This window comes from Mixophyes fleayi, chromosome 8 (genome assembly GCF_038048845.1).
Source record: "Mixophyes fleayi isolate aMixFle1 chromosome 8, aMixFle1.hap1, whole genome shotgun sequence".
In the NCBI taxonomy this organism is placed as follows: Eukaryota; Metazoa; Chordata; class Amphibia; order Anura; family Limnodynastidae; genus Mixophyes; species Mixophyes fleayi.
The window spans coordinates 17,619,584-17,631,211 of record NC_134409.1 but is presented as its reverse complement, the minus strand read 5'-3'; the positions used below and the strand labels follow the sequence as shown (position 1 = coordinate 17,631,211).

At 40.4% G+C, this 11,628-nt stretch overlaps 1 protein-coding gene across 2 annotated transcripts in view; it reads left to right on the top strand.

Annotated features, from left to right (window-relative positions):
- The window catches only part of LOC142098974 (uricase-like), a 35,073-nt gene that overhangs the window by 10,457 nt on the left and 12,988 nt on the right, over nucleotides 1-11,628 (top strand). The window contains exons 1-4 of one of the 2 annotated variants that reach the window (XM_075181997.1): nucleotides 5,475-5,581; nucleotides 7,894-8,112; nucleotides 9,204-9,320; nucleotides 9,809-9,887. In XM_075181997.1, the coding sequence (XP_075038098.1) occupies nucleotides 5,552-5,581; nucleotides 7,894-8,112; nucleotides 9,204-9,320; nucleotides 9,809-9,887 (445 nt within the window). In that variant the 5' untranslated portion in view covers nucleotides 5,475-5,551. Of the gene's footprint in view, nucleotides 1-5,474; nucleotides 5,582-7,893; nucleotides 8,113-9,203; nucleotides 9,321-9,808; nucleotides 9,888-11,628 lie in introns of those variants that run through there. The other variant, XM_075181998.1, reaches the window with a different exon arrangement.

The window sequence follows — 11,628 nt, the reverse complement described above, 5'->3', positions numbered from 1 at the left end:
ACATTGATATTTGGTGCCTAAGAGGGTTCACCATTGGGACTCATACTGAACTCTTATTATGCAGTTATATATGGGTGTGTGAAGGCTACTAGCCTAGCCCACTGTAACTTGCTTTACATTTTACTTATCCATGTACACCTTACTGCAAATGTACAAAGCAGAGCTTATTATCTTCCCTCCTCACCACCTTCCCTCAAATCTCCCTCACTGTCAGTAACACCACCATTGCCTTTGTGTCACACTATATTCCGCCCTCTGTTTTATTCCTCACATTCAGTCCTGTCAACTCCACCTAAAAAACACATTACCAGAATACAACATTTTCTTACCCAACATGCTGTTAGGAACCCCTCAAACGGGTAGGGCAAAACCCAGAGTCTGCTCTGAGAGTTTGGTATTCGCTGTTGCCCCTAGTGGTGGGGACAGACTTGGCTGCAGACTAACAGAGGGTCGTGAGATGCATATCGGCTGGGGGAACCCAGGAAGGCAGAATGAAGTCCAGGCAAGGGTCGAGGGCCGGCAGCAGACAGAGTATCCAATAGACAAGCCGAGGTCAGAGGTCACAGGCAGAACAGCAGTGTAAGAGTCCAGGCAGAAGGTCGAGGGGCACAGGCAATCAATCGTAGTCACTTAACAAGGCAAGGGTCGGCAACAATAATCAGAATCAAAATTAAACAGAGAGCAAGGGACACAGCAGGCTTAGTATGCAGCAAGCAGGAACTATAACCGGCAGGAAGGCTTTGCCCCTTCCTGCCTTAAATAGCAGCATGGCCCAATGGGAGAGAGGCAGTCCCAGGGAAGGTAATTATCCAGCTGGCCCTTTTAGTTATTTTGCGCACGCGCCCGGCTGTCCTAAATGCCGGAGCGCGGTCTGCACAATGAAAGCGTCCCGACCGTTGCCTTGGCAATGGCCGTGACAACCTGAAAGTGACGTCCCGGTCGTCATGACAACAGCAGGGACGCGAGGGCAGAGAGTGGCGGCGGCGCCCGGAGCCGCCGCGGCTCATGTCACATGCTACCAAAATTCTCTTGCATTCTCTCATTATCTCCCGTCTTGACTACTGCAACCTTCTGTTATCTGACCTTCCTCTCACTCATTTATCATTTCAATCCATCTTAGATGCTGCTGTAAGACTGATCTTCCTCTCTCACCGCTCCACATCTACTGCACCACTTTGTAAATTCCTACACAGGCTCCCTGTGTCCTCCGGAATCCAATTCAAATTACTCACCCTTATCTACAAAGCCGTCAACAACACTACCCCTGCATACGTCTCAAATCTCATCGCAAAATACTCTGCTTCCCACCCTCTTAGATCTACCTCTGCAGAGGCAAGCGCAGGATTCCTAAAGGGGGTGGTTCCAAATGTTTGTCTGAGGGGGCGTGGTCAGTCCATAGAAGGGGTGTGGCTAGTACTAAACAAACAGCAGTCCTCTTCCATCCCACTTCATTCTCCCTTGTAATGCTGCTTGCACCATTTATTGGATCTGGCTCACTCTTTCGCTTCTCGGCCTTTCAATAAAGTGCAGTTGTGGCAGAGCTGCTCTTGGTTCTCTGGCTAGAGGGCTGGAATGCAGCTTTGAAAGGCTGGGACAATTGTGCATCCGAAGTGGCGATCCGGGGGGCCATAAATCACGGGTCAGGAGACCTTAATACAGATATAACGTGATTACGTTGGCACTCATGCACCTCTGTCCACTTTCTCTTAAGCATCGCTATATTCTTTGCCTGGGGCTTCTGACCGGGCAAGAAATTTTTATAACCAGCCCAGCCATCCGGCTGGGGCCGTACCCACTCAGCACTCACCGAGCCCTGGGTGAAGCTTTGGCGGATCCCAGGGGCTAAAGGGGCCCCCCTAGCTTTGCGGCAAAGGGGGTCTGAACCAGCCCAGCCGTGCGGCTGGGGCCGTAGCCACTCGGCACTCACCGAGCCCTGGGTGAAGCTTTGGCGGGGACCCCCTAGATTTGCGGCGAAGGGGGTCTGCAGACCCTTGGCCCCTAAGGGAACTTTTGGTTCTGAGGGTCGGGATTATGGCCCTTCCACTCCCGAGGAGGGCCACGTTCCGCATCCCTTGTTCATGTGTTTTGGGTCTTTACCAAATTTTTTTAAGTGCACAAAGGTGCTGCTCTAAAGTTTTCAATTAGAAAAAAATTTGGCTCGCTCTTTTTTGTTGTTATCCTGCATTGCAGAGCAGCACAAAGGGGATGCATCGGCCAACTGTCCCTGCTGTTGGGATAAAGTCCTGTCTGTACAGTGGGATTGAATAAAAATATCTCCCCTTCCCCTGAAATTCCCTGGTAACTAATTAATTTTCCACTCGTCTCCACTCCCACCCAACCGTGGTTCACCCTACCCCCCTATGTAGGAGATGTATAGCAGGCCAGGATCGTCTTGGCAATTATAAACTAGCCCTTAAGTGGGGATCTGTCCCCGTAGACTGTTTAAAACACCAATTTGCTATGTGTGATTGCTGTATTACACAGACGTTTAAGATCACATATAACAATGTGAAATCCTTTTGGACTGCTGCCATGCATCATTCATAATAATTTTACAGCTCCGATATTCAGCAATTAAATGAACCTTACAAATGTTAGCTGTTTTTTTAATTTGCTTTGAATTATTTGGTGCTGTGCGTTGGGACAGTATTAAATCGTTTTATAATAATACAGAGTATCATTGGATTATTAGATCCATGCAGGTAGAAGACTGGAGTTAGGAGGAGCAGCTAACATTCCTACTGAGTATATGCAGCCACTCAATTCCAACCATTTTAAGTATGCTTGGTTGCAGCACTAAACATGTTAGAGTTCTTAATGAACATGTGATAAAGTATTTCACAAGCAAGCTTAGGTGAGGGGTTTCTGGGCAACTGTAAACCCTCCCTGTGTGCGCGTTTGCTCTGACCTGTGTATTGTCTTGTCTCTGGTAACCACCTCTCACTCGCGCCTACATGACTTCTCCCGTGCTGCTCCCCACTTATGGAATTCCCTACCACGCCCAGTCAGGCATTCCCACAGCCTTCAAATCTTTAGACGCTCTCTGAAAGCCCATCTCTTTATTAGAGCTTACCTTATCACATACCTTACGTGATACTATTTACATTAATGCTCCATCTCCACTCTGAGCCACACTCACTTCTCGTCTCTTATTTTAGCTGTGCCCTTTTTCACATAGAATGTAATCTCTCTAACGATCAGGGTCCACCTTCTATGTCCCTGTTTCCTGTATGTACTGTTTTTCCCACTATATAGCAGTGCAGAACTGTACTCATATAGAGAGTAACAGAATTGTATTATGATCATGTCCAGGGGTCAGGTCATCTTGGGGGTGTAGTGTCCTATGTCTGTATACAGTGTAATAGAATTGTATTATGATCAGGACCAGTGGTCAGGTCATGTTGGGGGTGTAGTGTCCTATGTCTGTATAGAGTGTAATAGAATTGTATTATGATCATGTCCAGTGGTCAGGTCATGTTAGGGGTGTAGTGTCCTATGTCTGTATAGAGTGTAATAGAATTGTATTATGATCATGTCCAGTGGTCAGGTCATCTTGGGGGTGTAGTGTCCTATGTCTGTATACAGTGTAATAGAATTGTATTATGATCAGGACCAGTGGTCAGGTCATGTTGGGGGTGTAGTGTCCTATGTCTGTATACAGTGTAATAGAATTGTATTATGATCATGTCCAGTGGTCAGGTCATGTTGGAGGTGTAGTGTCCTATGTCTGTATACAGTGTAATAGAATTGTATTATGATCATGTCCAGTGGTCAGGTCATGTTGGGGGTGTAGTGTCCTATGTATGTATACAGTATAATAGAATTGTATTATGATCATGTCCAGTGGTCAGGTCATCTTGGGGGTGTAGTGTCCTATGTCTGTATACAGTGTAATAGAATTGTATTATGATCAGGACCAGTGGTCAGGTCATGTTGGGGGTGTAGTGTCCTATGTCTGTATACAGTGTAATAGAATTGTATTATGATCATGTCCAGTGGTCAGGTCATGTTGAAGGTTTAATGTCCTATGTCTGTATACAGTGTAATAGAATTGTATTATGATCATGTCCAGTGGTCAGGTCATCTTGGGGGTGTAGTGTCCTATGTCTGTATATAGTGTAATAGAATTGTATTATGATCAGGACCAGTGGTCAGGTCATGTTGGGGGTGTAGTGTCCTATGTCTGTATACAGTGTAATAGAATTGTATTATGATCATGTCCAGTGGTCAGGTCATGTTAGGGGTGTAGTGTCCTATGTCTGTATAGAGTGTAATAGAATTGTATTATGATCATGTCCAGTGGTCAGGTCATGTTAGGGGTGTAGTGTCCTATGTCTGTATAGAGTGTAATAGAATTGTATTATGATCATGTCCAGTGGTCAGGTCATCTTGGGGGTGTAGTGTCCTATGTCTGTATACAGTGTAATAGAATTGTATTATGATCAGGACCAGTGGTCAGGTCATATTGGGGGTGTAGTGTCCTATGTCTGTATACAGTGTAATAGAATTATATTATGATCATGTCCAGTGGTCAGGTCATGTTGGAGGTGTAATGTCCTATGTCTGTATAGAATATAATAGTATTATAATCATGTCTGTGGCCATGTTGGGATGTGTAGTATGTTATGTCTGTAGACTATAATAGAATTGTATTATGAGCACATCCTGCGGTCAGGTCCTGTTGTTAGATGCTGTTTTCTTTTAATATTTCTGCTGCATTCTTGTGAAAAATAAGCATCTATTAATGTTTTGATCATACTGGTGAGCTGCACATTCCAGCTGACATTTACCAAGTTAGTTTGAACATATAGCTGTTATCCCACCCCCCACCCCCTTTGTCACTATAATGGGTTCATTCAGACATGAGTACGGTAGTACGCTGTACATGTAGTATGGATGGACCATATACGTGGAGCACAGAAAGTACAGCAGGTATCAGCATAATTTATCCCAAAGTCAGCACACTCTCTCCATTCACATATGATACGTTGAATAATAACACATGGCAAGTTTGTTTTCATTCTAAAAAAGAATGGCCAAATTTGCCATTTAAAATGCTGTTATTAAATAATAATAAAAAAACAACAAATAAAAAACAACTTAAAATCAATAACTTAAATGAATTAAAATAATGAAATCACAAATTGAAAAAACAATAACAAAAACTATTGTCCCAAATTGTTCTGCAAATCAAGAGATTTTTAGATATGTGGAGGATGTTTTTGCCATCAGAAGTATTAATCTATTAAATAAATCACCAAGCACTTTACGTCATCAATAGGGAGGGTGGGGGTGGAGTGGGTTTTCGGGAACGTTGTGGTTAATTTTTTTTAGCCAAAAAAATGTTGTCATCAGCTTTCAGTTAAACAGTAATTGACCCTAACAAATATTTTCACCAGTTGAGTAGAGGTTACGTTTCAAACAAACAAATAGAAGCTGATTGGTTGGGAACCTCTATACAATATCTGCCCTCATGCCAAGCTCCGTTCACAGTTAGCTACAGCAAGAAAGGGTTGTCACTTCATCCTCTGTTTGTAATAATCCAAGGAGGATGGCGCAATACTACAGCGGAGGGAATAAGGTAGGACCGACCAAATGTACATAAATTACTGTTAAATAATACAATTAATATTATTAATGGCATAACTTTGTATAATCACATTTTTCTTTTAGTTTATCCTGTGTAAAAAAAATATGAGTTTTTAGAAAGTCAAAGTATAAACGTTCTTATACATTTGACATAGCAACATATTACGTCATGGAGAGATTTGGGTCATGATATCACAACAGGGGATTGTATGTTATATGTTCAGTTGTTTTTTCACTAATTCCTGCATACCCCGTTGAATTGTTTTCAGCCTGATCAGGTTGGGATCCAGCTGGAAACATGGAGGGTCAATAAAATATGTTCTCTTATTTTAGCACAATGATTGGTATATTGACTAATTGTGGGTGCTGCCATCATTTATAATGAAAAACAGGGACACCCATGTGGACTGAAGTGTGCTCAGACCATAGAATCTGCCCTATACTTTTTGGGTGCCCCAAAAAAGTAAATGATGAATTATAGGAGCCTATTCCAACACATCTAGTTCATTTGGATGCTGTGAGTTACAGATTTCTAGTAAAAAAAAAAAAAGGGACTATGCTATGAAAAGTGGGAGCGCTAAGTCGTTTATGATAAAAACTGTAATAAAGTGGGATTACGCAGGAGTTCCTTAAAGGGTTACCCCTGAGGTGGGGTATTTACTCAGCACCCACTTCTCCCATCATCTGCTATTTATATAGCGCCACTATTTCCGCAGCGTTGTACAGAGAACTCGTTCACATCAGTCCATGCCTCATTGGCATGACAAAGGTCAGTTTTATAATAGCATCCAATTAACCTACTAGTATGTTTTTTTTGGAGTGTGGGAGGAAACCCACGCAAACAAGGGAGAATATACAAACTCTACAAGATAAGGCCATGGTCAGGAATTGAACTCATGACCCCAGTGCTGCGAGGCAGAATTGCTAACCACTGAGCCATCGTGCTGCCTTTTACACTGTCGGCAGTCCACTCCTTTGTACTGAGATCACTGTACGAGAACTGTAAACAGGAACAAAGGCAGAATTTCAGGGGGACAATCAAATATAAAAACAATAAAGCAAATATCACCAGTATAAACGTAGGCTATTCCTGCTTATTTATTGTGAAATGACACATGACATTTCAGATCCATTCATATCATACAATGCACAGAAAGAGTACCGTACTTGTTAATTATACGGGTGCCACTTGAAAAAACATGGACTCCGTCCACCTGTCATTCGGTTATCTGTGACGGCTGCTGTGAAGGGAGAGTCAAATCTGGGTTTGCTGGGTTGAGGCGATGGCTCTGTCCTGTTGAATAGGTGGGAGAGGGAGCTAAGATGGAGTGGAGCGACCCAGAACTCGAGTCCATCGGAGCTGACATTGGCACTAATGTCATTCCAGGGATTTGGTTATATTCAGCAAGCTGCCTAGAATGGCAGATAGACGGAGTCCCATGTTTTTTAAGTGGAGCCCGTATAATTAACAAGTTCCCACAGAACTCTGGAATATATGAATACTGAACTCTCTTGAAACCTTGTGCTGAAATCTGTTTCATAACTGCTATACAAATACACATCCATTAATATACAGGATCAAGGACTGCTAAGCAGCACCTGATATAACACAAACGGAAGCTTCAGTCAACTTTATTTGTTGGCCTGCAAAAACCCTTCTGTACTTTTGCCAAGTGGATTTGTGACCATGCCCTCTTCCGCACAATTCCATCATTTGCATAATTTCACAGCAGGGGGCAGGACCTCGATAGCGCAATTTGCCAGACATCATTTCATCATGCTCCTGCCCACTTCACTAGAGAAATGGGCAGGATTTGGAAGGGTGGCCTATTCTCACGGGAGTTCTGGAAATCTCCCTGAAACTTGTAAGCCTCCTTGACATTCTGGGAGAGTATTCAAGCATGGTTGTATTAATATTATGTCTGGGCTGCTGTGTGGGTGGATGTATTAATGAAATGTGGGGGCTGGTTTGAGGATATTAATGTTATGTTGGTGCTGCTAGAGGGGATATTAATGTTATGTTGGGGCTTTTTATTAAATGTGTGGGTTTTAATGTTATGTAGAGTTGGTGGTGCTATTACTATATTGTAAGGGCTAATAATGCAATATAGAAACTCAATTAAATGTGGGGCTTGTTAATGTCGGTGCTCATTGAGGGAAATAAGCCTATTTATTAAATTTGATTGATATTAATTTGATATCGATAATTTTTTTTATGGATAAATAAACAATGTACGACATTATCTTAGAGTTGTTTGACTTCTGTGTAAACTTTGAGTTTTATATACTGTGTTATTATTTTAGGACTTGAATGTGGAATTTGTACGTACAGGTTATGGAAAGAATGCAGTTAAAGTCCTTCAGATTAAAAGAGATGGAAAACAACATTCAATCAAGGAAATTGAAGCCTCTGTTCAGCTTACCTTAAAATCAAAGAAAGATTATTTGGATGGGGATAACTCTGATATAATTCCCACAGATACAATCAAGAATACTGTCTATGCCTTGGCAAAACTGAAAGGGGTAATTCTTATATATTTTTTTAAATTTCTTGTCTCCCCATAAAAATGCTTTTTTAAAATAAATTTCATCCAGGAATCAGCATTTTATAATGTTGAACACATTAGATGAGACCTGTTAGCTACAATTTTAGTGAATACATAGTAATACACAGCCACTGCTTAATTGTATAACCTCTGGACTGCTCTGTGCATATTGCTAACATTATTGTCATCTATGAACTAAAGTTATACACCTGAAGGTGCCGTCCTTCTATATTTGTTTTGATATTTCATTTTCGGACTGACCATCTGTATTTGAAGACTTGGCTGCCACACACATACCTGTGGAGGTGTTTATTAATACTACTCTTTATTACACCACTGTTAGAATATCCATACATCGGGTTAAACGCCATATAGATATCTTGTCTTACTCTAAATAAATAAAATTATTTAATTTATTTCATTATTAATTATTACGCTCTTTTTTATAATGTTTATATAGTATTTTAAGAATCTATTTAATAATTTAATTAATAATTTAATGTTAAATATAGTAGTAATAATAATATTAATAATAATAATAAATAAATAAATAAAAGAATTTAATTTATTTCATTATTAATTTTTTTTATAATGTTTATTTAGTTTTCTGCTTTTCTTATTTTCTTTTTTTTTTTCTTTATTGTATTTTTTTTTTTTTATATAGAATCTGGAACTGGGAAATCCAAGTCTAGACTTCCAGTTCCAGTAAACATGCATGAGCTGGCATGCAGAGTCTACCTGCTCTGGCCTGGCAAGCATCAATAGTACTCTTATCACTGCCGGCAGTGTTGCCCGGGAGCTCAGCATTTCTCAACTGCCCTGGTGACATTGTCTTAATAAATTTAATAAACTTTTGATTTCAGCGATAGGCAGCAAACAAAAATCTACTTAACATAGGAGTCGTAATAAATAGACCCCCTAAAATCATTTGCGATCCTAAGTGTGAATTTCTGACATGACTTTAAGTCATAAAATGCACAACACTTATTCCTACTTATTTTTTTGTCTTCTTTTATATGTATGTTTTATTTTTTTACTATTTATTTATTTACTCACATTTGTGTTTAGGTAAAAACCATTGAAGACTTCTCGATGGAAATATGCAATCATTTTTTCACATCGTTCAACCATGTTACGGAAGCAAACATATATATTCAAGAAGCCCCCTGGAGACGCATTGAAAAGGTATCTAGACAGGGGCAAACGCAGCATTTGTAGAGGGGGGTTTCCACACCATGTCACCAGTGGGGTGTGACCAGCATGCATGGGGTCATGGCTATAATATTAGACAGTGCTTGGCTGCTCTCCAACTCTTCCTATCCCTATAATATACATAAACAATGCTTCATGCACTACTGTTAGGTGCACGCAGCTCTCCCCTTTTCAAGCAGAGCCGTGTGAAGAGGGGGCCACTCAATTATACAGTGCTCCAGGCTTGGAGGGGGTTTCCAGGCACTAGGAAACCCCCCTCGGTTTGCCTATGCTAGACAACCTGCATAGTAATACTCTCATTATGCCACCTACGGCCATTATAATACAAGACGATAACTCCACAGATAGGGTGAAACTTCATAGGCACACATGACATATTAGTTTTGATTGCTGGAGAACATTGTGGCCTAATATATTTGCACAATGTTATTGCTTTAAACATGACCTTCTCTTTGTTTTAGGATGGGGTACAGCACGTTCATGCATTTATCTATTCACCAGAAGGGGTTCACTTTTGTGAAGTACAACAGAAAAAAGGAGGTAATTGTTGAGATGCTGTATTTTGGTGCACTCATTAATTATGCTTTTATTAGTGTAGGGATTTAGTGTACTCCAAACATCCCGATTTCACACAATGGCAACAGCACAACAATCAAATTATCTAACAGAGAAGCATTAGAAATAATTTTTTATATAATTGACTTTGTTTTCCCCCAGTGAGCACTGAACATTCCACATTAATGTAAATCAGTCAGTGACTTGTTGGATGCAAATTCTCAGAATTAAGACGGAAGAGGATAAATGACTAGTAAATTATTTTCTAAGTAAACAGAGTTGTTTTGACATTCAAGGAAGAGTAAATCAATGCACTTCACCCTCTACTACAGCGTATAAAAACATTTAGTGTTACTTCCTCTTTATAGCTATAGCATTTCCTATAGTTACAAAGGTTTGGTTAATAACATAGTAACAAGCATTGATGTGCTGTAATCTAAAACGACCAATCAGTTATCAACTTTTTATGTTTGTTATCGGTTACAGAACATTTTCAAATTACACATTTTTATTAAAAATCTTTGGAAGAAAATCAAGGGCTGACAATTCTGTCTTGTTTTGGAGCTACAAGTCCCAGTATGTCATGCAGGGAATGGTGAGCCTTGTAGTTATACCACAGCGAAACATATATACTATATTAATCCCTCAGTGTCCTCCCGATCAAGCATTAATAAATAATGTCCCATGACCTACACACAGGTTATCTATTTGAAAAGACAACGGCCAGACCAGCTGGTCCCACACAACTAAAGTTTACTGCTTCCATTCAATGCTGCAATGCTAGATTACTCCCAACATTCTGTCAGTCAGGATATGTCCTCACTTCAATCCAATGGAATCAGGACTGTCCCACCTAAATAGAAATACTGGGTAGGTATACAGTAGCTGGATCCACTGGGCCTGAGTCATTAAGGAGAGCAAAGCAAGAAAAAGGAGTAACTTTGCACCTTGACAAAACCATGTTGCATTGGAGGGGGAGGTAACTTTAGAATGTGGGGACAGATTTATACCAATTGTAAAGCGCTACGGAATTTGCTGGCGCTATATAAATAAATGATGATGATGATGATGATAGTTGGGGTAGGGCATGTCCTAGATCAACTTTAACTTTCACTGTAAAAATAAAGTTATCAAGTATTTGTGTGCTGCATGAAAAAACAGCCAGTATTTTCCTTCCATACAAAATAATAAACTAACTTGCACCCCTTGTATTGTAACATGGTTTGTCCAAGATCAAATTTACTCCTTTTTTTTACCTTGCTCTCTTTAATGACTCAGGCCCACAGATTGCAGACCTCTGTTCTAGATCATGCCCTATTTCCGAAGTATCAAGACAGAAAACATTACAAGCGTAAACATAGAAACTGTCTGTTGCTGGAACATGGGTCAGAAGTACAGAGGTAATGAGTAACTTTACTCTCTCTAAGAATCAGGAATTATTTCTAGAAAACTGTGTCTCACACAGAAGCAAGATGTTGTTTATGACTTTCATGTTGGCATTTATTAGGAGAAATAATAAGTGAAATATTTATCCATATTTTATAGATGTCACATAAATGATCTATGGGCATATAAATGTGATGGAGTATTGGGGGTGAGATGTAGTTCCAGTTGTCGCCTCTTATATGTTACATACTGTTTACGAACATGCTCCCAGCTGCCGTGACTTTGGGGGTGTTCGCTGTATGAGGTCACACGATTCCAGCCCACAGTCTCTCTCTACCTA